This window comes from Pogonomyrmex barbatus, unplaced genomic scaffold (genome assembly GCF_055798465.1).
Source record: "Pogonomyrmex barbatus isolate J1 unplaced genomic scaffold, ASM5579846v1 scaffold3, whole genome shotgun sequence".
Taxonomy (NCBI): domain Eukaryota; kingdom Metazoa; phylum Arthropoda; class Insecta; order Hymenoptera; family Formicidae; genus Pogonomyrmex; species Pogonomyrmex barbatus.
The window spans coordinates 21,788,941-21,814,888 of record NW_028297127.1 but is presented as its reverse complement, the minus strand read 5'-3'; the positions used below and the strand labels follow the sequence as shown (position 1 = coordinate 21,814,888).

Genomic DNA, 25,948 nt, shown 5'->3' with positions numbered 1-25,948 from the left:
AATATTAATAAACTTTGTTCTAATTGGTCCGATCCAATCTTAATCTTAATCCGTTAAACCTGATACGGACTTTATCTTTCATCTTTTTTCAGTTCTAATGAAGAAAAAAGGTGAATTAAAAATTAAAATTAAACTAATTCTCGTATCAGACTAAAGATTGAAATTGAGATTAAATTGGAATTTGATCAATCCGCGCAAAGTTCACTAAATTTTAGATTAATTTTCTTTTTTCTTGGTTAAATTCTAATCTAAAGTCCTATTCTTTAAACGTATCGCATACAAAAATCTTAGAGTATATATAACATATATATAGGATTTTCATTTGCGATATATTTCAAAAGAAGCTTAGAGCTTCTAATCTCACTTTCTAGTCTGACAGTCTTCATAAACATTGTTAGAAATGAATATAAGAACGGAAAAAGGGAGCGTCCCCCCTCGCCCCTCCCCTCTCGTTTGACAAGTTGCAATTAGATATAGCCATTTACAGCGACCGATAGCCGAACGAATTTCCACTGAATCAACCAATCGAAAAATTTAATTTTAAATTAGCCAATCGGCAACATCGAGTAATCGGACGCCACCCACGGGAAGTGACCAATGGCGCCAGTCAAATGTCCACGCGAAGTCGCATGGAAATTTGACCGTAGACGCGAATCGCGCATGGAACTCTAGGAACGACGCGGCGCGATCGCCTCGCGATCGTTTATGACCGTCCGCGATAGTCCGTGTTGGTCCGCGAGCACGCGGATACGTTCGTTTGTTCTGGCCGCTTTGCACCGCTGTTATGCAGATGCCACCATGAGAACGCGATAGCTGAAAGCTGAAAGTGGAGTGATCCCGGAGCTGTGAGAACGGTGCGAGAACGGTGTCGCGGAAAAAATGACTTCTGTCGTGTCGCCGAGAGTCTAGGAATTCATGAAATTGAAGAAGCGAAAGAATCTGTGCGCGCAGTGCGTGAATATGCCCGCCAAGGTCTCTAAGAAGGTCGTGGGCATGATCATACGGAGCCGAAAGTCCATTATGAAGGATGGAGTCATCACGGTATCTAAAGCTTTTCTCGCTTAATCTTACCTCTTTGATACCTCCGACCACCCTGGTGGCGCCTCCTAAAAAGCGCCAACAACCGCCGCCGCCACCGTCGCCTCCGAGTTGCACTCTCTCACTCCGACATACGCAGCACATACCTGTGCTTGCGCACGCCGTTTTTGTCCCGAGTCCCATTTTATCTTCACGTAGTATCGCATGATTAGTACTTAACGAGAGACCTTTATTCACGTGGAAGCTCTCACGTTGTCTTCCGCATACTTTGTAGGAACATGGTATTCCTCTCGGTTCATGTTCCTGCGTTAGCAATAAAATTTCTACCTTTTGCAAATTGCGAATTTAATAAAACAAGAATGTTAATATTTACGAAACGTTAATATCCACTCGATAAAAATTTTATACTTGTACGTTTAAATTACACGTTTACAAAAGAGTCGTATTTATGTGATAATGCACATACACACGTACATGTATGATGGATGTGTGTATATTTTTATGTTTGTCTCTTAATAATTGTTATCTTGTTCACACGTATGTTATTCACATATGTTTTCCTTATTGCGTTCTTTCCTTCTTTTACTTAAGACAATATGTAGCATAATTGTAAAAGGAGGCCCTACAATGCAGCTCATCTACATAACCTATATGACTTGTTATCAGCTGATTAGATTATTTTCGGTAAATACCTTTATTTAATTAAGAGTTCGATGCACGGGCAGAAATATCGCGGTAATTAACTAATAATTTGTCATATCTTAATTTTTTTTAAATACTTTTTTGATTTATGGAAAAAGAGAAAAATTTTGTGCTTATAGTCTTTTATGATTACCATTGTTGGAATTTATTTATATTTAACGTTTAACAGTTAACGAGTTGCGTGTTTAATAAAAATCAATTTAATTTCATTCTTTCGTTTAATTTGATAAAAAAAAGAATCGATTTGTTTTTCTTTAGTAACGGTTTTTAAATTGTTTTTGTCGAGTTATTCCACCTTCAAATTCAAGAAAATCTAAAAAAAATAACAGGAGATATTATTCCACGGTACAATATTGTTTTTACGATATATTGTCAGTGCTCATATATATATATATATATATATATATATATATATATAATACATATATATACATATATAATACATATATATACATATATATATACATATATATATATACACCTATTAAATATATTTCATGTGTATGTATGTGTGCATGTGCGCCACCACATGTACACATAGCGCATAAACAGGCAAGTGTCGCGCGCATCGATCAATTATTCGACGATGCATTCCCTATCAGCTGCGCTGATAATCGGAGTGTATCACGCAGACTTATTCTTGGCACACGCACCGCGTGCACGCACCGGAAGTTTCTCCATGGCCGCTCGAAGGAGAGCCGGAGGGCTCGAATGCACGATGCCGAGCGTCTGCCAGCTGTTGGCCGTCGTTAGGTTAGGACAAGCCCGGAGTTAGCTCGAAGGGACCATATCCCCCGAAACGTCAAGCGAAACGCCAGGGAGGGGATGAGGGATCAGTTGGAGCAGTTGCGATGCGGAGATTTGATTCCTCGCGTGAACCATCCCGAGCGACGTGAATGGACCGCGCGAGGGATTGACGGCGCGTCGAAGGATCTCGGCTGGAAATATGTGATCGTCCGAGACCTTGTAACAGCGGCCGCCGTATTACGAACGGTTGCGGTTTCTAAGATTAGATATACGAGACGTGAAATACGAGGGAAGGGGAAACGGAGAGACGGGCAGACGGAAGGGGAGAGAGTGAAAGAGAGATTCTCCGTCCGCGGCACGAAGCCGCGTTGGTCCTCGCAAAGAGGAGGACTCCGGGGTACGTCGAATGACGAGAGGTATCATCGTGGAGGACACCGTTGAGCACCGCGGTCTCATTGCGTCCGTGGACTTTCTGTGACGTCATCCGCGCTATCACGACCGTGCGCGGATCGGATCAAGGCCGCGCGCGAGTTTGTCCCCTCGTCGTCGACCCGCGCCTGGGAAGCAACGTTCCTCGGCGTCGAACGATCGCTCGTCTGAACATAACATGTGTCGCGAAAGAAAATTCTTAATTGCTTAATGAGAGAAACAATGTTTGGCATTGCACGGAAGACATCAATTTTCTGGTTTTCTTGAGCTTTTACATCCCCCTGGTCGGGGGATGTATAGCCCTCTCTGCTTTGCGTTCTCCGGATCTCTCGTAATAACCTGCCAAAAAAACCGATGACGCCACTGATTTGGCACTGTACGCGAAACAGGACTAATTATGACATGTGACCCGAATGATCGTGGAAATACTTTTAGCAAATATAAAATGCGCGCGTCGAGATCGAACAGATTTTGAGAGGCTGCATTGGAAGTGACACGCTAGCTTGAGCCTTGCACTGCCATAATAAAGTTCAAACGTTGACAACCGATTGTCAGAAAGATTAAAAATTATGTTACGTTCTCATAGATATAATTGCAAATAAGGAAGCGCCATGAGTGACAACAGAGTGATTATTGCATCTTATGATTGATTAATATTTCGTATTGAAACTCGTTGAAAAGCAGAGTGTACATAAGAAGATATATAAAACGTTTGCAAAAATAATAAGATGATTTTATTGAAGCATTATAAATCAAAGTTTTCTATTAACGTGCATTTTCAATTGTAATAGACATGAAGAACAAATACATAGTGATATATGTGTGGCTTTGTTGTAACAATCTCATTTCTAATGCAAACGTCACGTAGGTAAATGAAATAATCATGACAGTATGATTGAAGAAACTACATAAAATAATAAGGGCAGAACATAGTAAAGCGCAACCATGGTATTTCAATCATAGTGCTGCGATATTCTATCTATATTTTAAATATCTTACATGAAAAGAGCTATGAAAAATCGCGCGAACTTGACGATCCAAGCAAACAAGTCTAATTCAAAACTGTGGAAGCAGTGTGCTGATATGACATTGAGAGAAGATTATCTATCTCTTTATCGCATACTCGTAAGCGAAATGACGACCAGAATATCGATTAAAACCTGAGAAATATGAAAGGAAGAATATATAGTGACATTTTTTAGGGGTCATGCCCCCCGGGGCAAACAGTGGGACAGAGGGCTTGGGCCCGTCCTGTTCTGAGATACATAACAGCCAAGATCACGCTATAGCCAAACTCACACCCCCCCTTACATTTGCTCAACAATGCTACAGACACCTCAAGGTCAGCTGCTGAAATTTTCATAAGTATCACTTGTGCGTGATGCGCGTGGAAGGCCATATCTGTTTATCGAAATTGTCTAATTTAGATACCCGCGATACTCCTATGCTTCTATTAAAGATTATTCACGTGCTCATATTGAATATAATTTTGTAATACGATGTTGTATCTTATTTTTCAGAGTTCTGGTGTTGGCGAGGCGAGCGTGTATCATGCATTAATTGTTATATTTCTGGAATTCTTTGCATGGGGATTATTAACCATGCCTATTATTTCGGTATTGAACGAAACATTTCCGGATCATACGTTCCTGATGAATGGCTTGATAATGGGAATCAAAGGAATTCTATCTTTTCTCTCCGCGCCACTGATCGGTGCTCTCTCTGACGTATGGGGTCGAAAATTCTTTCTACTTATCACAGTGGCCTTCACGTGTGCACCAATCCCCCTGATGAGCATTAATACGTGGTGGTTTTTTGCCATGATTTCTATCAGTGGTGTATTCGCTTGCACATTCTCAGTGGTGTTTGCGTATGTTGCGGACGTAACGGAGGAAAATCAAAGATCACTAGCATATGGCTTGGTACGTTTCACTTTTATAATTGGGATCATTATATTTTGCATTTTTTTTGAATTAACACAGAAATAATTTGAAATAACAAAAATAGTTATTTAAAATAAATATAATTATAAAATAAATATATTTTGTTTGTCCTTCAGGTATCGGCAACTTTTGCTGCAAGTATGGTGATAAGTCCGGCTTTGGGTGCTTATACCATGACGACATATGGAGAAAATCTTGCCGTAGCGTTAGCAACAGCTATCGCAGTCTTGGATGTGTTTTTCATATTAGTGGCTGTACCTGAAAGTTTGCCTGAAAAAGCACGTCCACCAGCACCTATATCATGGGAGCAAGCTGATCCGTTTGCTGCTCTTGGAAAGGTAAAAGAAATGATATATTTAAAAAAATTATAAAATTCACGAAGAAAAAATATCTATTATACGATATATAATTTAAAAAAAAAAATATATATGTATATATATATATATATATATATATATATATATGGAACATGTGTGAAATTTCTTTACAGGTTGGAAAAGATCATACTATTTTAATGCTGTGCGTTACTGTGTTCCTGAGCTATCTTCCTGAAGCAGGACAATATAGTTGTATATTCGTTTACTTAAAATTGGCTATGGGTTTTTCCGGTTTCATGGTAGCAATATTTATCGCCGTGGTGGGCATTCTGAGTGTAGGAGCGCAAATTATATTAGGGCCCCTGATGAGGACACTCGGCAGCAAACATACTATAATGCTCGGTCTGTTATTCGAAATGTTACAGCTCATGTGGTACGGATTTGGCTCACAAACATGGTAATTATTTTATTTATTAAATTATTTCTTTATTTGAACTATAAAAATATTTTATTGTAATGATACATCAAAGTTTCAATGATAATAAATCAAAATTAAGTAAAACGATGTCTTATCAAGCATTAATTAAATCTTCAAGGATGATGTGGGCTGCTGGAGTACTCGCTTCTGTATCGAGCATCACATATCCTGCAATTTCCGCATTTGTATCCATGCATTCTGATGCCGATAAGCAAGGATTAGTACAAGGTATGGTAACTGGAATGCGCGGTCTCTGCAATGGATTGGGTCCTGCGATGTTCGGCCTCATATTCTATCTTTTTCACGTCGATCTTAACGACGACCCGCCCAACCTCCCTTTGAAACCGTCGTTCGTGGACGAAAACAACAGAACGGGAACTAGTACACATCTTGATATAATGCCTCAGGTACATACATTATACCTACAGGTAAGCATATGATTTCTTTTTGTTAATCTGTTTATTCTATTTTATACGTACAATATTAGTTATTTATTGAAAAGAAAGAATCAATATATTTATGTGTATATAAATATGAAAATAGATATATTGATTGAAACAAAAATCGAATGTTCGTTAAATTCTATTTCCAGCTTGTACCGGGGCCGCCGTTCGTGTTTGGCGCGTTACTTGTGATCTGCGCGCTGCTAGTAGCTGCGTTTATTCCCGAATCAAATACGATGTCAACAGGATCGTTGCATCATCCATCCACTTCCCGGAGGCCCTCCGGTAAATACGCATATCAGAAATGTACGTTACAGGTTGTCAAATATGCTAAAATGCCAAATATGTTTATGGTGATGGGATTCATCGAAAGTGTTTTAAATTTTTGTCGACTTATCAAGTAGCGGCGTTACGAGATTTATGCTCGGAATTTTACATTTTACAAAATTATATATAGCAAAAATTTCAAAGATACAATATTTATCATTTATTATGTTGGGCAATGTAAGTCTTAAATGTTTCTTATTTTAGGTTTATCATTGGATGTTCAATATGAAGCAGACCGAGTGGGAAGTGGAAGAGGAAAAATCGGTCCGCTATCACCACTAGTCGACAATTGTAATTCCGCCGCACTATAATGTCTATTAAAAAATGTAAGACAAGCCATATAGCATACGATGAGAATACTTTAGCCAAGCGCGGTAAAGCTTCACCCTTAATCAGAAGGGGAAAGGTGGTTACTATGAAAAATGCACCTGACTCGAATCAGGCGACTGTAATAGAGTTGTCTATATTGTATTATACTATTCGTTTAAGGCAGTAACTAAGCTTGATTTTAGGACTTATTGATGGAACTTAATGTTTAGGTTGTGACAAATTTGCGCAAGCAGTGCTTGTGCGATAATAACGTGGGTTGATCTCAGAGTCAAATGCAATCGCACGACAAACGTGTTATGTTGTGAAGACATAATTGTGAAAGATGTTAAATTAGATCTTCCTTTTCAAGATTCTTACGCCGATTATTAAATCCGATGTAATAATTTTATGCGATATACCAGTGACTCTTTACGCAGCTCGCCAACGGCACAAAACGATACATCATTGAAAGCTGTATATATATATATATATAATCAGTATTTTACTAGATTTATACCTTTAAATGATCGATCCTTTACTTTGATGTCGTATCCTTTTCTCTTGTTTCTAATTTATGCTACCACTTTTTATATCAAGTGCTAATGTAAATTACGCAACGTATTTTTGCAACTCCGTACATTCATAGCACTAGAAATAGCTTTTACACATTCCTTGTAAGCATAATTTTTGCATAAAAAACAGCATTGTTTGATATTTGAAAAGGATGCAATTCTTTGAACCGTATTTTCCTTTTGTATAGATACCGCGATATTACTTATCGTTCTTGTATATCACACACATCACATATAATTTAGCCGATATTTATAGATCATGCGACTCTTATTGCGTTTCTTACTGCACAAACTATTTATTTTAATAGGTAGAAACTATGAACGTAACAAGAAAGGCCTCAACATACTAGAAGCAAGTTATACAAAGTGATAGTTTGCATTCAAAGGTAATGGTAGACACGTCAATATTACGAATAAAAGAATTAAATTATTAATTATCAATTGAAGATTGATAGTTCTCCTAAATTATGTGTGTTATAATCGGAGTTATTGATGTTAAAACGTCAAAAAAAGTTTTATAATAGAGTAGATATCTGTATATATTTTGTCTCTATTTTATAAAAATATCAAAACTTTTAGGAAAATAATGTTTTGATATAGCAGTATAATTGATTTATATCATATAAAAATTCCGATTGTGTGTGAAAGATGCGGTTTGTCTTTTTAATTTATATTGTTATTAGTATGTTTATATCAATAGTACGTTCACACAAGGAATAACATTTAAAATTAACTTGTGGGAAACGACAAATAATTTTAGTTACTGTACTGGATTGATCTTAAAGTCATTTTGCTCTTAACCTCGATTAGTCTCGATGAAAGCCAAAGAGTGATTAATGACAAATGCAAATTAGTCAAAAAATAATAAATCCAAAAGTTTCTATAGATACTCGCGTACTACAATGTACACAGTGCATCCCTATCACATATTAAGAAGAATCCTTCCTTGATAATTTTCATTTTCATTTAAATTTTGTTTTTTGTTTTGCACATGTTTATGATTATCTCCCAAAAAAGTTCGAAATTATCCATCCATCAATTATCCATCAATTATTTGATGGATATTTATTGGATGATATTAATGCTGAATTTTCTTATAAATAAAAATAATAAATATGTACTTGATACATATTTAATTTTAACTTTACTTTTATATATCTGTTTGAAACAATTTAGTAAATATCGAAGATTCAGTCGACATGGCTTATAATCTTTGCCGAATATATTAAAATTATATGCGTTTTTTAGAGAATCTAGCTATGTCACAGTAAAGTATTACAGGATGAAGTAAAAATCGTGGACAAGTGTAAACAGTGCAATTACAGTTTTAGTTTCTGTTTGTATTTTCTTAGAGTTTTACTTACGAAACTCGCTCTCGTACACTGAAGTAAATATATGCAAGTATAAATATACAAAGCAAATTGGAAAATTATAATACTAAGGATGAAACATAGATTATAAGTCTTAACTCTGTTACGAGTTAAGTAATTGTATAATGTATAATGTACGATGAATGCATTAATAAAAAGTGATTATTTTTAAGATAAATGAGAATATCACTTGAAAATTTTACATTTATACAACTTTCCAATATATCAGTTGAAGTTAATAAATATTTGAAACATATCCGGTACTCAAACAATGAATCGATTGTATAAATTTAGATATTTTGGCGAATAATTTAACAAAAAAACTTTTAGTGAAAATATAGTCTTATTTTATGTACAATAGTAAAATTTATAATATATATTTATTTAAACCATCTTTAACTATTCATATTTATGAATATATTTATGAAATACTTTCCAAAAATAAATCAGTATTACATTTTATAATTCGATTAAATCTTTTATTTTTTTTTTTCTGCTTTTCTATATCTTTAACATTATTTTCACATTTATTGTATTAATTTCGTTGCAATTATTCCATAACATCTGGGAGAAAGTGTTGGATTAAATAAACGTATTACAGCAACTTTGGAACACTGAATATTATTTTGTAGAAATATTATTCTGTCTAACATGATTGCAGCTTCTATTACTGAGCTCATATATATTCTTAGCATCTGAAAGAGACGCAATCGTAATTTGAAATGTATATGATTCTGATATATTTGCTGCAACGCATAAGTGGACGGTATCTAAAATCATACAATTCTTAATATTTCTGTTGGCACATCGGAAAGGATGAAGAAATAAATCTACTTCATGCACACCTGCTCCTTGTCAAGTCCAATTTTGGACAGCGCATATTTTGCGTAATCCGCGAAGTTATTCAATGGTCCCCCACGACCTATTTTAGCATTGTAATATCCTATTAAAAAAAAAAAATATATATATATATATATAAATTAATATTTAAACATATTTATATTATTATATACCGACCCATAGAATGTAGAATAACTTGCAGTACGGCTCTATAAAATAACGAAGGTGAAAGATCCTTATTATGTCTACTCCTTTCAATAGATTGTTGAGCCAACATTCTGGCATTTTTACTAAAATTCCAACATCCGCTCAATGTTTCATCCGCTAAATGGTAACAGCATGGAACTACGAGAAGCAAATTAATATCCTTCGTATGTAAGAAAGCTTTAATTACAGAATGCACAAGCATTCCGCAAGTATGTAATCCTGTCAAAATGAGATTTCTGTTTATGCTCCAATCAGGATAACATGTATTCACCATTTCGTTGTAATTAGTCGTGTCGTCTAACTTTTGAACTATATATTGAACCTAAAACGGACGTAAAAACGTGAGAATTTTTATAACATTTTGCTACAATCGAAAATCAATTTTCATGAACCTTTGTTAGCGATCGTTTCCTTTTCTGAATTTTTTCTTGACGATTTATCGCACTTTCATAACAAACTGACGACGAATCAATTGCCAATACAGGAATATCAAAATGCTCCGATAAATATGTCGACAAATAAGCTTTCCCAGCTCCGGCGTCTATTACTAAGCTATGAGTGGAAAGTGTCGTTTGGGCAATAACTTTTCCAAGTATTTCAATTTCGTATGACTTCTTGATATTCATGAATTCGGACTTGGAACGAATGAATCTGTTCTCGATTGATCGTTCCTTGAAGAATTGTGGTAACAGTTTTGGTAAATCATCCACGCATACAACAGCTGAGCATGATTCTAAGGAAAGTGATCTTGTTAACTGTATAAAATTATTTAATTCCGTGTCTGCATTGTTCTCTGCCCAGATATTGTCATTATCAATGTTTTCAAGCTCAGATCTAAGTTTCTCTGGCAAGCACTTGTCCCACAATCCTTCCGTAATAAAATCAACCAGATGACAATCCATCAATTCTTGATAGATACCAAGAAAGTCTAATATTTTCTCAAAGTGCCGATTATATTCCGTCATCATCTTGTAATATTAAAATTCGAGTTTATCTGCCTCCGGATATAATGGACTGATTTTTGCTAGCGAACAAAACTTGGCATATTTAAATTTAATATCTTCTACTGCTTTTAAAATGTCCAGATTATCATCTTGATGATCAGGCAGAGTGCTGCGAATATCTTCTAAAAGTTTTTTGGCTATCGCCGTCGCTTTCTCACATTTAGCTTTATCATTATTCTGTAAATAATGTTCCAAGACCCCGCTGTAATATCCTAATTGTGCTGCAATTATGCTGGCCCTATGGTATCCAAGATGATATCCCTTTAACAATTGCTCCTTGCCACTTTCATAGCCTTTCTCATAGGCTGATTTCTGTGCGATTTCTTCTGCGAATAATAAATCCTCAAAGGCTTTGTTTACATCCAGATCCTTCTCTTCCTGGGACATAATTATATTAACTAAAAAAAGCAATCACGAAATTATATCTCTCATCGCACAGAAAAGATACTTTTATAATAATGTTCTTTTAATGTCTAGCGTACTTACTTTTCTTTAATTGCCATAATATGGTTTAAAAAAAAATTATAAGAAAAAGAATTGTTCCAAGCTCGAATTGCTGCACGTAAATTAACGAGAATAACGAATCATAAGATAAGTCACGCGTATGACATTCATTAGATCATCTATGAATGTATATAGAACTATGATGCAGTGCCGCGGGGGTATCGATAATAGATGGTAATGAGAACAATTACACGTAGTTGTCATATATAAAAACAATGTTAAGCTTCTCGATGTGAACGAAATAACGTAATAAAAATCCAGAATTTTTCGTGTGAAAGCGAAACTTAAAGTTAATCAAAACTCATACGTGCATGTAGATGGTCTGCGTGGTACAATTTACAGGTTATATGTATTTTAGACAGTCTTATCTTAATATGATAACATCGATGCAACAATGATATTGTAAAGAATTTGTAATGTGAAGAATTTGATATATGTGTAAACAACTAATTTATGTATGTATAAATAAATATATTTATGTAAATATGAATATATATAGTTAAGTGACATACATTTACCGATTACATGTATATTTACAGTTCCAGCTCGTACACACGTTTAAAGTTAGTTTGTAAGTTCGCCGAGGAAAAAGAAAAATATTAAATTATTATGCAGATAGATTATATCGATTTTCCAACTTCTTAGCTCTCTCTGACATATCATCTTTCCTCACCTATTTCTATATCGATAAAATTGGAGAGATGGCAGATGAGCGAAATTTCCGTTCGCAGTATTACGAAAAGGTAAAGCTTCAAAATCTATTTAGTTTACAAACTGAACTGAATTATCTGCTCTGAATGTTGTTGCTTTTTAAATGGCAGGTTGGTTTTCGCAGTGTCGAAGAGAAAAAATCTCTGGAGATACTGCTGAAGGAGCGTCCGCTTGACAAAACCAAATTGAAGCAGTTTTGCTTGCGATTCACTGTGCCTGTGGTATATAGAAATTTCTTGTGGAAAGTTTTACTCGACATTATACCAGTTTATGCAGAGAGTCAGGGCTTTATAATGGCTCAGCGCAAAAAAGAGTTTCAGGATTTGCAAAGAGCATTAAAAGTTGCAAAAATTATAGATGATTTTACGAAACCTCCTTTAATATTTCTAGCAATGTGGCTGTTACGCAAAAGAAGAGCAAAAGTTGATATGACTGCTCAGTTAGAATTGCCATTATACAGGTTTGTTATATTCATATTGTTTAAATACTTCAAATTTTTAGACATTTTCATTATAAGTTTTGAAATTTAGAATAGACTTTATTGTTTCCAATAGTTTCTCTCTGTGAATTTCAAAAAATATCTTGATTCTTTAAGTCTTAATTCTTAAGACTAAAATATAATACATTATCTATTTTAGAGCTATGAGTAAAATGGCTGAAACGCTATGGCATGTGATCGATGTTGAATCTGAAGAAGAAAAGCTAGTAGATATATATTGGATATTGACTGGACTTTTTGTGCAAGTTGAAAAACTGCAGAAAGAAGTAGGAAAATTGCAAGACTGTACATATGCATTATTGGAAAAAGAGGACGTGGAATTGTATAAACATCTTGTTAAAATTGATGCACTTTATAATCTTCCTTATGATATGTGGTTTTATTCATGCTTTGCTGGCATAATATGCAATGGATCTATCGCTAAGTATGTATGTATATTCTATTATAAAACCTGAATTGTAACTTTATTAATTAATTTCTATACTGGCGATAGCACTTGTGACGATAGCACATGATCATTTATTTGTTATAGGATATGGGATAAAATAACGGTTGGTGCATATCGAATTTTAATATTCGTTGCCGTAGTTACATTAACTACATTGAGGAGATTATTATTAAGATGTGAAAATATAGATCATGTATTGGAGACTATTAATAATGTAAAATTATTAGAATTATTTGAATTATAATATTGTATAATGCAATTATATTTGTGCTTATCTTCATAGAGTTTATATTTTGTTGTAGATAACAGAAGAAACATCAGAAGTGATAGTTAATAAAGCAATTGAATCAATACAACAAAGTGGAACAACTCAACAAGTTGACATGTATTTCACAAAGCATAGTTAATGTTTTGCATAAGATAATGATATAAGAATATATTTTACTCGACACAATGCGTCTAACAAAACTATCAATATTAAGTTAGTTATTCTTTTCAAATCTCAAGTCTTCAAATCAAGTCTTTTCAAATTTATCTCATTTAAATGCTGTGTAAAACTGATTTTTATTATTATTTACAACTTTAATATATGAACATTATACTTGTGTGAACTTGATTTTTAATACATCAAATTTCTGATAAACAAATATTTTATTTGTGCAACAACGATAATTTCGTTTGGAGCTTCCAAACAAACATTAAAATGTATAATATTTTTTAAAAAACGAGTATTATCGAATTTTGAAATAAAAGAAATCGTTAATATCTTAATTTAGAAAATAATACTTCCGTATGCTTCTGCAAACCCAATTTCTTCGTAATGCACGTAGACATATATGAAAGTGTTATTTCTGTCATTATCAGCGATAACAAGTGTGACAAGGTTGATTGAATTGGTGGGAAAGCGATATTTGTGTGGCACCTATATATATAGTAAGAGTCATGTAGTGATAGTATCCTTCAATACATTCAACATGATTAAGATAAATAAAACTTGAACTAGACAAGGAGAAACACAATCATCTGACTAGTCGTTGGGATAACTCTGCTTGTGTGATATTTAATCGGCTGCTAGGAATGTGCTAACTGAATTGCTGTCTGTGAGAATATAATAATTTATATATTTATATTAATAAAAAGGTAAAGAAAATATTATTGTAAATAAATAATTTTCATTATAAATAACATTTCTTTTGAACTTTTAATATGTAATATTTTTATTTCAAGCATTATATTATTAATATTATTAATATTATTAATTAAAAGCTTTTAAAAAATAAAAGCATATATAATTTAATTAAAATTGTTTGTTTTATTATGGAATTTACTAGATTAAAAGGTCATAGAAAAAAATGAATCGACAAATAATTCGATGTATTAAAAATTGAAAAATATGTTGTAAAATTCCATGTGATCTCTTCCTCCTTTCTTCTTCTCTCTCTCTCTATCTCTATTACACACACACACACACACACACACACACACACACACACACACACACACACACACACACACACACACACACACTTGAAATATTAATATCTGCTTGAGATTTGCATACAAAATTTCTGTGTGTGTGTGTGTGTGTGTGTGTGTGTGTGTGTGTGTGTGTGTGTGTGTGTGTGGTGCGCGCGCGCGCAACTTCTAAGAAAGTGTCATTTTTCATTTTAAATTGGTAAATTTAAATTAATAAAAAAATAAATTTTGTGAATATCGGGCAGATATTAAAATTAATATTTCAAGTAAATGAAATCTGTAACAGCTGTCGTTCGACAAACTTTCTCTTTATTATAATTGATATACAGAATAACCTTAGTAACAGTCAAGGTTGAATTTTAATTGGTAATGAATCATTTAATTTTCAGTTGAAAGAATTTTAACATTAAGTCTCTCGTTCATGGTTTCAGCTTACTGCTATCACCTTTAATTAACAAGAAAATAACAATTTACGCGATGGAGTCATTAATGAGAGTGTCATCGCTAAACGTCAAGAGATCGGCAAAAACGCTAATATTGTCTCGTTCTCAGGTAATATAATTATTAATATTTATTATAATATTATATTTATTAATATTTATTGCATAAAATAATTATATATATATACTAAGTCACATATATAAAGTTTAAAGTTTTTAAAATAATCTGTATATTTAATTCATTTATATATAATCAATTTTTTATTACTGAAATATTTGACAGAAAATTTAAAAATATTTTAGAAATCGCTAAGATTATTTTAAATATTTCTTTTAGTATATTAAGTGTCATAGAACACTTACTTCTCAACAAATATTTGATCGCGAATCTAAATATGGTGCTCACAATTATGATCCACTTCCCGTGGCTCTCTGTAGAGCTCAGGGTGTTTTTATGTGGGATGTCGAGGGAAAACGATACTTTGACTTTCTAAGTGCCTATTCGGCAGTTAATCAAGGTCATTGTCATCCTAGAATCTACAAAGTGATGATCGAGCAGGCGAAAACTTTAACTTTAACATCCAGAGCATTTTACTCCAATGTTTTGGGTGAATTCGAAGAATATATTACGAAACTTTTCAGGTACAAACTGTTTTTAAGTGTTTCCAAATTTATATCGATAAGATTAAACGATGATGTAACAAGATAGACGATAAAGGATAAGATCAAAGAAAGCAGAAGATAAATGTATATACGGTGTCATGTAATTGCATATGTAATATTTTGCGCTTATTATAATTAACGAATAAAAAATGCTCTTTTTGTAAATGCTGATATCATTCCAGTCCATTCATTCTTGAAAAATTTCATTCTTTCAGATATGACAAATGGTTGCCGATGAACACTGGCGTGGAAGGTGGCGAAACAGCGTGCAAATTGGCACGCAGATGGGGATACACGTGCAAGGGTATACCGCACTATCAGGCTAAAATAATATTTGCGAGAGGCAATTTTTGGGGAAGAACTATGAGCGCTATTTCTTCGAGTATCGATCCCACCAGTTACTACGGTTTCGGACCGTTTATGCCGGGCTTCGAACTCGTACCCTACGACGATCTCCCAGCGCTTGAACAGGCTCTCGCCGATCCGAATGTCTGCGCCTTTATGGTGGAACCCATTCAAGGTGAAGCTGGCGTCGTGGTGCCCAAGGTAAAATTTCACATGCAAATGTTTAAATATGAAGAAATAAGTCATTCTCGACATCTTTATCTCTAAAATTATTTTTGTTTATTCTATTTTTTTTTTTTTTTCAAAGGACGGATATCTGAAAGGAATTCGGGAGCTTTGCACGAAGCACAATGTTTTGTGGATTGCGGATGAGATACAGACTGGCCTGGGCAGAACGGGAAAACGGCTCGCTGTGGATTATGAAAATGTAAAGCCAGATATTTTGATCCTCGGTAAAGCTCTGTCCGGAGGATTCTATCCCGTTTCCGGCGTGCTGGCGAACGATCCCATCATGCTTACGATCAAACCTGGCGAGCACGGATCTACTTATGGCGGCAATCCTTTGGGATGTAGAGTCGCCCTTGAAGCGCTTCACATTCTGGAGGAAGAGAAACTCGCTGAGAATGCGGAGAAACTCGGTCACATATTAAGAGACAAGCTTAGAAAGTTGCCAAAGGAGATAGTCACTATAGTGAGAGGAAAAGGCCTTTTGAATGCCATTGTTATTAACAAAAAAATCGATGCCAACGATATATGTTTGAAGCTAAAGGAACGCGGGCTCCTGACGAAACCGACACAGAAATATACCATTCGTTTGACACCGCCGTTAATTATCACGGAGGAGCAAATACGCGAATGTGCAGATATCATTTATAAAACTATTCTCACGTTTAAATAATCATCGTATCGTTTCTGGTATAATTTCACTATTTTGATATAAATTAAATGTTACATTGATGTTACAAATGATATATTTAAATAGCTATGAAATAATCATGCTATTTTTCCTACTAGCAATCTGTTAACCGATTATGTCAACAAGCTGTACAGAACATAAGTTTGATATGAACTTGATTGTCGCAATATTTTGTTCGAATTTGCCAGCAAACTATTAGCGATTCAACAAACACAAACTCATTCTTCTGTTCACTGAGAATGCAAGTAGAATTGATATCTCGATCAGATACTAACTGATGATATACGAACAATAAATATATATCTATCTATATATATCTTTATATGCGTCTATATCTCATCTTTATTATAATAAGTATTTTAAAGATATGAGCAACAATTCGATATTTAAAGTATTTTTCTGATCTATTCAGTATCTCGATTATATATAATGTTATTCAAAACAAAATACAATATTTATTATGATTTTTATCTTATATACAATGTTAGTGAACAACATTGATTCACTCTGCATATATATATATTATATATATGTATATCAAATATATATATGTATATTATATATATGTTATATCAAAAAAATTCATCATTTTTGATAGATCGGAATTTTATAAAGTAATATATTGCAAGGAGTTGAACTGGTCACGAGTGCATTGACGTATATTAAATTATAAATGTTTCCTATAAAACAGCTGAGTGCTGCAATTATCTGTCAAGAGGGTCCGAATAAGCATTTTGTATGTGATTGTATTATTATCTCAATAAAAGTGCATAATTAACGTAGCGAATGAGTTATTTATTTATGCTTGAGTTATTAATAGCGTCATATGATAACATTTTATACGCAAATAATGACGCTTCTAACTGCAATGACGCGAAAGATAAAATGTAATAATAATTATTCATTTATAAATTATACATTTTAATAAGAATTTACTTTAAATGATCTTATTAAAATGTTATAAATCCAAATCAAATGGCTTAATTTTGTTTTGTTCATTCGATATCTTCTTATAATGTAAAAATGCCTTTCAGATTATATTGTTTATCGTTTACTTTGGCATGCTGGCACCTTTACTTTTTTATCAGATACGGTTTCCGTAAGAATATTTATTGTAAATCTCTCTGTCGCAATCCTTATGTACAAGCACGATTCCGGTAAATAAGTAATCGTATCCGCCGTATCTTTTGCCGTATCTTTCTAAACCTTGATATAAAAGCAAGATTGGCGGAATCGCCATCAGACGTCTTCTGACATCTTACATTCTTACTCGCGTTAACAAAGAATAAAGGTAAATGCCCATATGACACAAAATATTTCAACAATATTGCCAAAACGTTGCGACATTCTATATTACAGGGTAAAGAAGAAAAATGGCCATGCAATCCGTGAGGCAGAGATTCTTCTTCAGCATTGTAAAGGAATCGGAGAAGAGAAGATTTTTGAGTTCCCAACAAATAATTGATCGCGATAACAAATACGGCGGTATACACTTCAAACCACTGCCGGTTGTTCTCTCTCGCGGGGAAGGTGTCTACCTGTGGGACACTGATGGAAAGAAGTATCTTGATTTCCTGGCAGGATTCTCGACCGTCAGCCAGGGTTACTCTCATCCACGTCTGGTAAAGGTAATGAGAGATCAAGCTGGAAAATTAGCGCATACGTCAAGAGCCTTCTATTCGGAACCTCATGGCGAATTGGGAGAATATCTAACGAAACTCTTGGGATGGGATCGGTTTTTACCTATGAACACAGGTATGGAATTATATCAAGAAAAAAAATTGATAAATTGCTTCAGATAAGTACAAACTTCTTTTCTTTACTATGGTAAAATTTGGATGTATTCATTCCTTTTTTTGTTTTGCAGGTGTCGAAGGTGGTGATACAGCCGTAAAATTGGCCAGACGTTGGGGCTATAGAATAAAAAAAGTTCCGAGCGGCAAGGCTGCCGTCATCTTCGCGAGTGGAAACTTTTGGGGTCGTTCATTGGCGGCCTTATCGGCTTCAACGGATCCAAACTGCTATACGGATTTTGGTCCATATGTGCCTCTTTTTGAGAAAATACCGTACAATGATCCAATTGCGTTGGAACAAAAATTTCAAGAGAATCCCAATATCTGCGCGTTCATGATGGAACCCATACAGGGAGAAGCTGGCGTTGTTGTGCCAACTGTAAGTTCTTATCTTATTATGGAAGATTCGATTTTTTCCTTCCTATTGATATCAAAGCATTAATATCATTATTTTTTTGTCAATGACATAGTTCTTTTACTTTCAATTTATTAGGATGGTTATCTGAAACGTGTGAGAGAATTGTGCACGAAATACAATGTTCTATGGATCGCCGACGAAGTGCAGACTGGTCTTTGTAGAACTGGTACACGTTTGGCAATTGATCATGAAGGCTATAGACCAGATATTCTTATTTTGGGAAAAGCACTTTCCGGCGGAATGTACCCGGTTTCCGGTGTTCTGGCAGATGACGAGGTATCTGAAAAAATTTCATCGCGAAATAATTTAAAATATTCGAATTTTGTTCTGTATCTTGAATAACGTTAATAACATTATGAAAGTATTTTGAATTGTTGATAAAGTTTGACGTAGGTGATAAAGCATACATCCACTTGTATAGATTGTATAGATTGAAAAAAAGCGATATCGCTCATTTGGAATGATAAGGCCAATTGAATTCATGATGATATTTCTAACATTTCTTTTTCAGATAATGCTCTGTTTGGAAACAGGTTCGCATGGGAGCACCTTCGGTGGGAGTCCGCTCGGAAACAGGGTCGCTTTAGAAGCGGTAAAGATTTTGGAAGAGGAAAATCTGGCAGAAAACGCAAAGAAACTTGGAAAAATTCTGAGAGAAGAACTAAGTAAAGTGCCAAAGGACATCGCGACAGAATTCCGTGGACGCGGCCTTTTAGCCGGTCTCGTGATTAACAAAGGTATCAATGATCATGAGATCAATGATTCCACTGTATCACTGATAAACTGTCGACAAATTAAAAACTCGTTGCGCGATACGAGATAAAATACTAGTTGATACATATAAAATTCCCGAACCATATCTAACAAGAAGTGGTTCATTATGATACGACGTATGATATGACTTTTATTTACAGAATTCGCCGAGGGTTGGGACATCTGTCTGAAGCTGAGAGATGCTGGATTGTTGACGAGACCTACACACGGTCAAATCATCAGAATATCACCTCCATTAACGATCACAGAGGAACAACTGCGAGAAGGAATAAATATTCTCACTACAGTCCTTAAGAGCTACGAATAAAAAATTTAAGATATCACCAATATTGTGTATGATAAACTTTTTTTACGATAAGATAGATTACCTTTTTTTTCCATATTATTCTATTCATTTAAACAATGACAAACAAACAAATGCATTCTAAATTTCAAAGATTCTTAGATTTCTCGAAGAAACAATGTGATTGTAGAAACGATGTGATTGTAAGAAAATAAAAAATTGTAGCCACAATATTGTAATATAAAAGGAAATCTTAACAACTATAAAATATATATTCACAATGATTGTTATCTACATAATTTACAATTCATTATATAAATTATATATGCGATTCGTTGTGCTTCTTTAAATGTCTCGTCAGACTAAAGGATTGTGAGAACATTTGATTACACTGATTGCACTTATAAGTCTTCGAACCGGTGTGTAAATTTAAATGCCGTTTCAAGTGATTGGCCAACTTGAATCTCTTTCCGCATAATCGGCATTGGTGTTGTCTCAACGTGCCGTGTGAAGCTTCGTGGCTTTTAAGATGACTCGATTGCGCGAATCTTTTTCCGCACAATTTACACGCGAAGGGTTTCACTTTCGTGTGAATTCGCAAATGCTCGACCAGATTACCCTTTTGTACAAAACGCTTGTCACAATATTCGCATTTGTGTACCCTCGACGTTTTGTGTGTTCGCAAGTGCATTTTTAAATTATAATTATGACTAAATTTTTTGTCGCAGATTTCGCATTGCACCAAGCCCCTGCCGGTGTGAAGTCTCTCATGAGCTTTCAAATTTTTTAAAAGTCGAAAACGTTTATTACAAGTGCCGCACTCGTAATCTTTACTCTGTGACGTATCATTAGTTTTATTGTGTACCTTTATGTGCTCCTCCAAGTATGATGGATATGAAAATATTTTATCGCATACTTTGCATTGATGCACGTTGGTTTTGGTGTGCAGTCTCATATGTGCGCTGAGTTTGCTTTTCGATGCGTAAGCTTTGTCACAGCTCAGACATTTAAACGGTTGTTGGCCAGAGTGAGACAATTGATGAGTAAATAATTTAGATTTTTGCGTAAATTGTTTTGAACACACTTCGCACTGATGTTTCTTGGTATGGACGTCTTCTGTGGTTTTTATATCGAGAGATTGCTTGTAAGCATCGTCACTTGGACATCCGTGATATTCGATCACGAGCTGCCTATCCTTCCCAGGCGACTTTATAAATCTCAAGTTTTCTGCGATAGACATGTTGTTCTCGGGATGCATCGTTACATTTTGCATGCGCTCCGAGCTGCTTTCCTGAACGCCATCAAGATCAATGTTTTCTGGAAAGTTTATATTCTGCATTCCGTCGGTGTCATCCACGGTGGATCTCTGGTATGACAAGTTCTGAATGGGATTGTCAACGGAATGGATAGACCTCTCATAGCTTAAGTTTTGTGGGATGTGGTTAGAATTATCACAGATCTCAATGTTTTCGTTATCGCACGATATATCAACATTTTCCGTACTGTGTGTTATATTGTGATTTATTAGCTGTCTTCTATTGGTAAAAGTATGATTGCACAAAGAGCAATGTAAGGCACAAGCAGCTCGATTTGAACTTTCCTCGTTCAGCGACATAGTATGCATCATATTTGATCTAACTAATGGAGACAACTGTGTTGGGATATTATCATTTGCAAAATTCGAACCGACGTGGGTAAAATTAAGATATGGATTCTGAGACTCCACAATGTGCATGTGCTGCATAGGTATGTTATCTTGCATAAAGGGCAAGTGCAGTCGATTATGGGCACAGAGTTCTTGGTAATTCATAAATACAGCGCCACATTCTACGCATTTTAATGTCTTATGGGGATTTTGCACTGGCACAAACCCTTGATTCTGTTGATTCTGATAGAGTTTACAACCAGAAACAGTGGTATACGATGTTAATCTGGATACCTATGTTTAAAAACATTCTTGTAATGACATAGATACTAAAGCAAAAGCATAAAAATTTATTTACCTTCAATGCTGCTTGCCTTAAAGCTCTGTCAGCAGCACGACATTGCTCTCGATATAAAAGAGCTGATTCTGCTCTGGTAACACAACGATCGCACATCTTCTCAGGCAAACCATCTCCTTGCCAGACCTGGACGAGCATTCAGATAAAATGGAAATTTAAATCTCCGGATTTATATTGAACTTGAAATATGAAATATGTCACTTACCTCCAAACAAGAGAGGGATCGTAACTTAGCGGCGAGTGAGGAACCAGCCGGTCCCACAAAGAGACATACCATTTTGTCGCCATCCTCCCGCAAGCAGGTACGACACAACTTGCTAATATTTTCACTGTCGATTTCTTTCGTGACTATAAACATTTCTCCGTCGTTTGAACAAATCGCTACTTGAAAACGCTATCCGTGTTTCTAATTCTAATTCTCTTTTTCTAAATTAGATAGCTTTAATTTGTTGCTGAATAAATTCTTTTGACGCATTTATCTTTGATATATTTTACTCGTTGCCTTTCACATGTTCTTATCTGTCTTTAGATTTTTCCTGTGCTCCTGTTTTGATATTTTCGCGTCGTCCATGCGGCTGTCAAATTTCCTTCGTTTACTCCGCCGATGCGAGATGTCGCCATCGTATCAAGAAATATGTTCCAGAATTCATCAGTCAGGGAGAAGGAGGGGGAATACCGGGACATTCTAAAACGCCGGCTTCCCCAAAGATTAGAAATTCAGATGAAATTCATAATCTAATCTCCAAATCTGCTTTCCTTTTGTAGCTGCGTATCTTTTAGTTACTTCAAATGAAATAGGCGTGTAATTAGACATCAGGCAAAAATCTGAAAAAGTGCAAAAAGTTCAACTACAAAGAACGAATCCTTACATGTGGGCCAAAGGGATCAACTCGGCCCTCATTGTATACAAACACAGTATTTTAACAATCACATATTTACATGGATTAAATATGCTTCGTAATGTAAATAAAGACCGCAGATGAGAAGTAATTAAATTCATGCAATGAATAAATTAAGAGAGGCTGAAATTAGCGCATCGTTTCACAGAAATATACTTTTACTCACGCGGATGGTACCACCGTCCTCTGAGTTTCAACGACACTTTAAAAAGGTACAGAAATATCCTTTAACGATATAAATCTTTGTTTTATTATATATATGTATGATTATCATTACATTGGAAAATTTTAATACGAGCTTTCTTTTACAAAAGGGTATGTTTAATAAACCTAATACGACAGGTTTTCTACATGTGTCGCATTATCTGTCAACTGTGTATGACGCCAGACTTTTTAAACAAATGGTCAGATGGCCGATTTTATGCAAAAGAGACGAAACAACGTATCGCGTCGAGATGAAGAACTTCTTGAACGTTCTGTCACGAGACAACCCTGATCTCGGTTTTCCATCGGTACTGATGTCCCATTTGATCCAATCAGGAGGGACGAAATTTCAGATTATTATGTGGAAGCTATCACAACTCGCTCTTAAGACTTACCTCACGAGGGAACGTACGTAATAATGTAGGAAGACAAAATGTTACACGAGAAAGTATCGTATTCCCACGTCAATTGTTATTTTATATCCGAGCTATGAATTTTTCAGTTCAAGGCGAATTGTTGAATGCACCACGCTCGAGTCCGGCGCAGGATTTAACAGTAGCATACTTCAATAATATAATTGCGCAAAAATGCGATGCTATAACAGAGACTTGTAAAGAGACGAAGAAAACTGCGGACGCTGTAAATGATTTTCTAAAGTAAATTATTACAGTCCCTTGTATGATTACATATACATTAATTTATACATAATCTCATTATGTATTTTAGTGACGAGATCAAAATATTAAACTTGCAAAAATCGGAGATTTTCGATAGAAAAGAGAATATAAAAAGATTAGTCCTTGGTTTGCCGGCTCACCCATTAATTCAAAGGCGATTGATGGACATCGATGATTTAAACGTCACAGACTGTTAGTATCGTAAACATTTTTTTCATAATTTATTCATTAATGTTTTATATTTTTTTTCCCCTATTATTGTAGTATGGAAAAGAAGCATTTTCAAAAAGATTCAATATATATACAAAAAGAATAAGGAATTTGACGAACTAGAAGAATCTTGCAATCTTTTGTGCAAACTTATTTTGAGAATAAGTTCGAATCCTGGAACACTCGATGCAGATAAACTCCCCGAAATTCGCTGTACCAATCATCTGTTATGTACAGAATCAGAGATACAGGTGAGGTAATAAAATAGAAATGTCCTATGTGATTCTCGATAATCACTTTTTTTTCTGTTTAAGTATTTGATTCGTAATTCACACGTGGATGGCTCCATCGTGTTCTCCGCTTTGTTGTCGCTGTTATACTTGGCATCCACGCAAATACTATATCGCATAAACATCGCCGATTTCCCAGACCTGTCGCAGTGCACATCGTCCGTTCAAAATGCCTGCAAAAAGATGAAATCTCTACAAACATTGTTCGGTGCATTGATCGCGAGAATTGATGGTGTATGCAGGGATGAGCAATGTGCCTTTTGGGAGATGAAAAATGCCTGCAATTTCAACAAGAACAGCATATTAATTGCAAATCGTAACATCCTATTGCAATCTCCAAAGATCAATTTCAATCTCGGCCAATGTATGGACGATTATCGTTTTTATGAGAAATTGTATCTGTCTCCAATGGAAGGTGCTGCATGCTAAAATCATATCGTATCTCGAAATTAAATGCGAATTGCTTCGTTACAAAAAGTGTGTCAATTTTCAGGCAGACACAAACATTTATTTAAAAGGTACAAGCGTGAATGTTACCGGTTGCGTGAGTTGCCCACAGTTTTATCAGACTTGAGCAAATCCTGGAGTAATATGAACGGTTGGCTGTCTCCTCGTATACACGTTAAGTGTGAACAAACTTTGTTCAAGGGAAAGCCACTCTCGCCTTTGTATTCTCGATTGCTGAATCATTCCAAATGGAATTTAAATCGGTCCAGAGGTTTATTGTAACTTTTAATATGTTTTGATACATCTATAATCTTTATCATTTGATAAGAGGAATGATGAAAATCAGCATATATGTTCTTAGGAGACGTATCGTGCAGCCCGAGCGCGAATTACGAGGGATTAAACTTGACACCAATGAAACATTCTTCAAAAGCCGGACATCTGACAATGAACGGCTATACTGGAAGACCGAGAGATCTTTTCAGTTCTGCGATACCACCAGCCTTATCACACGTATCCTCTAATACGGAGAACGTACGAAACGCACGATTGGTTCGACAAAAGTAGAATTTATTATACCAGTACCGAGTACTTTGTCAAGTATCTGAAGAAGAGAAAATAATGTAATTTGGAGAAGTTTAGACGATATCAATTCCTTAATGTAAATTCCTTATTTTTACTAGTGTTGATTCATACATTTTAGTGTAAAAAGCATATGTAATATATTGCCCAATAGTGAATGCACAAGACTGATTGTGAAAAAGAAAATTCTCACCTTCCCAATATTTTTAAAAGAAAAAGTATCTTAGTACGCTCGGAATTAATCCATAAATTTATTAGGAAAATAAGCAATATTATATCGAGTGCTTTTTTTAACCAACTGAAAATCTTGTCATATGAGTCATATAACCTATATTAGTTGAAGGCATTTTCTTTCATTTAATATAAGATACAGAAAAATTAAAAAAGGGATTTAGATAAACCTGTGTCATATAACCCTAGGGTTGAAGACACACAGTCGGAAACAATCCGACATCCTCCAACTGGAGGAAAAAAAAAAAGGCATTTTCTTTTACTCAGAATTACACATAACTTTATTGCGAGAACTGACGAAATAACTTAACAAGAAAGCATCATGCTAAATTTTATCAAGAAAGTAAAATGTTCCCAATAGAAGCACTTTTAACCTCCTCTTCAAAAAAAAAGGACTTTTTCTTTCTAC

At 34.9% G+C, this 25,948-nt stretch overlaps 8 protein-coding genes across 15 annotated transcripts; 5 read left to right on the top strand and 3 right to left on the bottom strand.

Moving 5' to 3' along the window:
* The first annotated feature begins 660 nt into the window (after window positions 1–660).
* On the top strand, window positions 661–8,853 carry LOC105433531 (solute carrier family 71 member 1). Of its 5 annotated transcripts, XM_011648898.3 has the most exons (8): window positions 2,513–4,041; window positions 4,119–4,258; window positions 4,437–4,838; window positions 4,976–5,197; window positions 5,350–5,633; window positions 5,773–6,082; window positions 6,247–6,403; window positions 6,629–8,853. In XM_011648898.3, the coding sequence occupies exons 2-8, from the start codon at window positions 4,124–4,126 to the stop codon at window positions 6,733–6,735; spliced, it is 1,617 nt and encodes a 538-aa protein (XP_011647200.2). In that variant the 5' UTR covers window positions 2,513–4,041; window positions 4,119–4,123; the 3' UTR covers window positions 6,736–8,853. The 5 variants fall into 5 exon arrangements, with proteins under 5 accessions (XP_011647201.2, XP_011647200.2, XP_011647203.2 ...); XM_011648899.3 differs by lacking the exons at window positions 2,513–4,041; window positions 4,119–4,258 and adding an exon at window positions 661–1,041; XM_011648901.3 differs by having other exon boundaries at window positions 2,513–4,258; window positions 6,247–6,382.
* A 279-nt stretch (window positions 8,854–9,132) lies between these two features.
* Window positions 9,133–10,690, bottom strand: LOC105433527 (putative methyltransferase-like protein 25). Of its 2 annotated transcripts, none has more exons than XM_011648888.2 (4): window positions 10,115–10,690; window positions 9,693–10,044; window positions 9,521–9,618; window positions 9,133–9,445 (listed from the first exon to the last, which is right to left on the bottom strand). In XM_011648888.2, exons 1-4 carry the CDS (start codon window positions 10,688–10,690, stop codon window positions 9,203–9,205), a joined length of 1,269 nt encoding a protein of 422 aa, XP_011647190.2. In that variant the 3' UTR covers window positions 9,133–9,202. The 2 variants fall into 2 exon arrangements, with proteins under 2 accessions (XP_011647190.2, XP_011647191.2); XM_011648889.2 differs by having other exon boundaries at window positions 9,521–9,597.
* A 9-nt stretch (window positions 10,691–10,699) lies between these two features.
* Window positions 10,700–11,878, bottom strand: LOC105433528 (uncharacterized). 2 transcript variants are annotated; one of them, XM_011648892.3, is made up of 2 exons: window positions 11,743–11,878; window positions 10,700–11,124 (listed from the first exon to the last, which is right to left on the bottom strand). In XM_011648892.3, the coding sequence occupies exon 2, from the start codon at window positions 11,111–11,113 to the stop codon at window positions 10,700–10,702; it is 414 nt and encodes a 137-aa protein (XP_011647194.1). In that variant the 5' UTR covers window positions 11,114–11,124; window positions 11,743–11,878. The 2 variants fall into 2 exon arrangements, with proteins under 2 accessions (XP_011647194.1, XP_011647192.1); XM_011648890.3 differs by lacking the exon at window positions 11,743–11,878 and adding an exon at window positions 11,213–11,352.
* Window positions 11,832–13,535, top strand: TBC1d7 (TBC1 domain family member 7). Of its 2 annotated transcripts, none has more exons than XM_011648894.3 (5): window positions 11,832–11,973; window positions 12,066–12,401; window positions 12,580–12,864; window positions 12,973–13,102; window positions 13,191–13,535. In XM_011648894.3, exons 1-5 carry the CDS (start codon window positions 11,939–11,941, stop codon window positions 13,293–13,295), a joined length of 891 nt encoding a protein of 296 aa, XP_011647196.1. In that variant the 5' UTR covers window positions 11,832–11,938; the 3' UTR covers window positions 13,296–13,535. The 2 variants fall into 2 exon arrangements, with proteins under 2 accessions (XP_011647196.1, XP_011647195.1); XM_011648893.3 differs by having other exon boundaries at window positions 11,839–11,973; window positions 12,052–12,401.
* A 350-nt stretch (window positions 13,536–13,885) lies between these two features.
* LOC148936160 (ornithine aminotransferase, mitochondrial-like) lies at window positions 13,886–17,510 on the top strand. The gene is made up of 5 exons (XM_089079643.1): window positions 13,886–14,028; window positions 14,796–14,916; window positions 15,142–15,446; window positions 15,683–16,013; window positions 16,120–17,510. The coding sequence occupies exons 2-5, from the start codon at window positions 14,842–14,844 to the stop codon at window positions 16,708–16,710; spliced, it is 1,302 nt and encodes a 433-aa protein (XP_088935769.1). The 5' UTR covers window positions 13,886–14,028; window positions 14,796–14,841; the 3' UTR covers window positions 16,711–17,510.
* A 312-nt stretch (window positions 17,511–17,822) lies between these two features.
* On the top strand, window positions 17,823–20,295 carry LOC105433530 (Ornithine aminotransferase precursor). The gene is made up of 6 exons (XM_011648895.3): window positions 17,823–18,019; window positions 18,088–18,483; window positions 18,596–18,900; window positions 19,015–19,215; window positions 19,451–19,676; window positions 19,854–20,295. Exons 2-6 carry the CDS (start codon window positions 18,102–18,104, stop codon window positions 20,018–20,020), a joined length of 1,281 nt encoding a protein of 426 aa, XP_011647197.2. The 5' UTR covers window positions 17,823–18,019; window positions 18,088–18,101; the 3' UTR covers window positions 20,021–20,295.
* Window positions 20,250–22,484, bottom strand: LOC105433526 (uncharacterized). Its single transcript, XM_011648887.2, has 3 exons — window positions 22,205–22,484; window positions 22,000–22,125; window positions 20,250–21,935 (listed from the first exon to the last, which is right to left on the bottom strand). The coding sequence occupies exons 1-3, from the start codon at window positions 22,355–22,357 to the stop codon at window positions 20,316–20,318; spliced, it is 1,899 nt and encodes a 632-aa protein (XP_011647189.2). The 5' UTR covers window positions 22,358–22,484; the 3' UTR covers window positions 20,250–20,315.
* Window positions 22,485–22,968: 484 nt separating this feature from the next.
* LOC105433522 (uncharacterized) lies at window positions 22,969–25,494 on the top strand. The gene is made up of 8 exons (XM_011648884.3): window positions 22,969–23,110; window positions 23,213–23,510; window positions 23,605–23,758; window positions 23,829–23,971; window positions 24,044–24,240; window positions 24,304–24,694; window positions 24,773–24,997; window positions 25,088–25,494. The coding sequence occupies exons 1-8, from the start codon at window positions 23,003–23,005 to the stop codon at window positions 25,291–25,293; spliced, it is 1,722 nt and encodes a 573-aa protein (XP_011647186.2). The 5' UTR covers window positions 22,969–23,002; the 3' UTR covers window positions 25,294–25,494.
* Window positions 25,495–25,948: the final 454 nt, after the last annotated feature.

What these genes read in the sequence shown, in the direction of transcription:
- LOC105433528 (XM_011648892.3), bottom strand. Translation starts at nt 11,113, where the DNA reads ATGTCCCAGGAAGAGAAGGATCTGGATGTAAACAAAGCCTTTGAGGAT.
- LOC105433531 (XM_011648898.3), top strand. Translation starts at nt 4,124, where the DNA reads ATGCCCCCCGGGGCAAACAGTGGGACAGAGGGCTTGGGCCCGTCCTGT. An exon ending in GATCACTAGCATATGGCTTG is followed by an intron (nt 4,839 to 4,975) that starts GTACGTTTCACT and finishes TTTGTCCTTCAG; the next exon opens with GTATCGGCAACTTTTGCTGC. An exon ending in GGATTTGGCTCACAAACATG is followed by an intron (nt 5,634 to 5,772) that starts GTAATTATTTTA and finishes TAAATCTTCAAG; the next exon opens with GATGATGTGGGCTGCTGGAG.
- LOC105433530 (XM_011648895.3), top strand. Translation starts at nt 18,102, where the DNA reads ATGGCCATGCAATCCGTGAGGCAGAGATTCTTCTTCAGCATTGTAAAG. An exon ending in CTGGCGTTGTTGTGCCAACT is followed by an intron (nt 18,901 to 19,014) that starts GTAAGTTCTTAT and finishes TCAATTTATTAG; the next exon opens with GATGGTTATCTGAAACGTGT. An exon ending in CGGTCTCGTGATTAACAAAG is followed by an intron (nt 19,677 to 19,853) that starts GTATCAATGATC and finishes TTTTATTTACAG; the next exon opens with AATTCGCCGAGGGTTGGGAC.
- LOC105433526 (XM_011648887.2), bottom strand. Translation starts at nt 22,357, where the DNA reads ATGTTTATAGTCACGAAAGAAATCGACAGTGAAAATATTAGCAAGTTG. An exon ending in GATCCCTCTCTTGTTTGGAG is followed by an intron (nt 22,126 to 22,204) that starts GTAAGTGACATA and finishes ATGCTCGTCCAG; the next exon opens with GTCTGGCAAGGAGATGGTTT. An exon ending in TAAGGCAAGCAGCATTGAAG is followed by an intron (nt 21,936 to 21,999) that starts GTAAATAAATTT and finishes TTTTAAACATAG; the next exon opens with GTATCCAGATTAACATCGTA.
- LOC105433522 (XM_011648884.3), top strand. Translation starts at nt 23,003, where the DNA reads ATGAATAAATTAAGAGAGGCTGAAATTAGCGCATCGTTTCACAGAAAT. An exon ending in GACTTACCTCACGAGGGAAC is followed by an intron (nt 23,511 to 23,604) that starts GTACGTAATAAT and finishes TGAATTTTTCAG; the next exon opens with TTCAAGGCGAATTGTTGAAT. An exon ending in GAATTTAAATCGGTCCAGAG is followed by an intron (nt 24,998 to 25,087) that starts GTTTATTGTAAC and finishes ATATGTTCTTAG; the next exon opens with GAGACGTATCGTGCAGCCCG.
- LOC105433527 (XM_011648888.2), bottom strand. Translation starts at nt 10,690, where the DNA reads ATGATGACGGAATATAATCGGCACTTTGAGAAAATATTAGACTTTCTT. An exon ending in GGAAACGATCGCTAACAAAG is followed by an intron (nt 10,045 to 10,114) that starts GTTCATGAAAAT and finishes CGTCCGTTTTAG; the next exon opens with GTTCAATATATAGTTCAAAA. An exon ending in AGTTATTCTACATTCTATGG is followed by an intron (nt 9,619 to 9,692) that starts GTCGGTATATAA and finishes TTTTTTTAATAG; the next exon opens with GATATTACAATGCTAAAATA.
- TBC1d7 (XM_011648893.3), top strand. Translation starts at nt 11,932, where the DNA reads ATGGCAGATGAGCGAAATTTCCGTTCGCAGTATTACGAAAAG. An exon ending in TTAGAATTGCCATTATACAG is followed by an intron (nt 12,402 to 12,579) that starts GTTTGTTATATT and finishes TATCTATTTTAG; the next exon opens with AGCTATGAGTAAAATGGCTG. An exon ending in TGCAATGGATCTATCGCTAA is followed by an intron (nt 12,865 to 12,972) that starts GTATGTATGTAT and finishes TATTTGTTATAG; the next exon opens with GATATGGGATAAAATAACGG.
- LOC148936160 (XM_089079643.1), top strand. Translation starts at nt 14,842, where the DNA reads ATGGAGTCATTAATGAGAGTGTCATCGCTAAACGTCAAGAGATCGGCA. An exon ending in TAATATTGTCTCGTTCTCAG is followed by an intron (nt 14,917 to 15,141) that starts GTAATATAATTA and finishes TATTTCTTTTAG; the next exon opens with TATATTAAGTGTCATAGAAC. An exon ending in CTGGCGTCGTGGTGCCCAAG is followed by an intron (nt 16,014 to 16,119) that starts GTAAAATTTCAC and finishes TTTTTTTCAAAG; the next exon opens with GACGGATATCTGAAAGGAAT.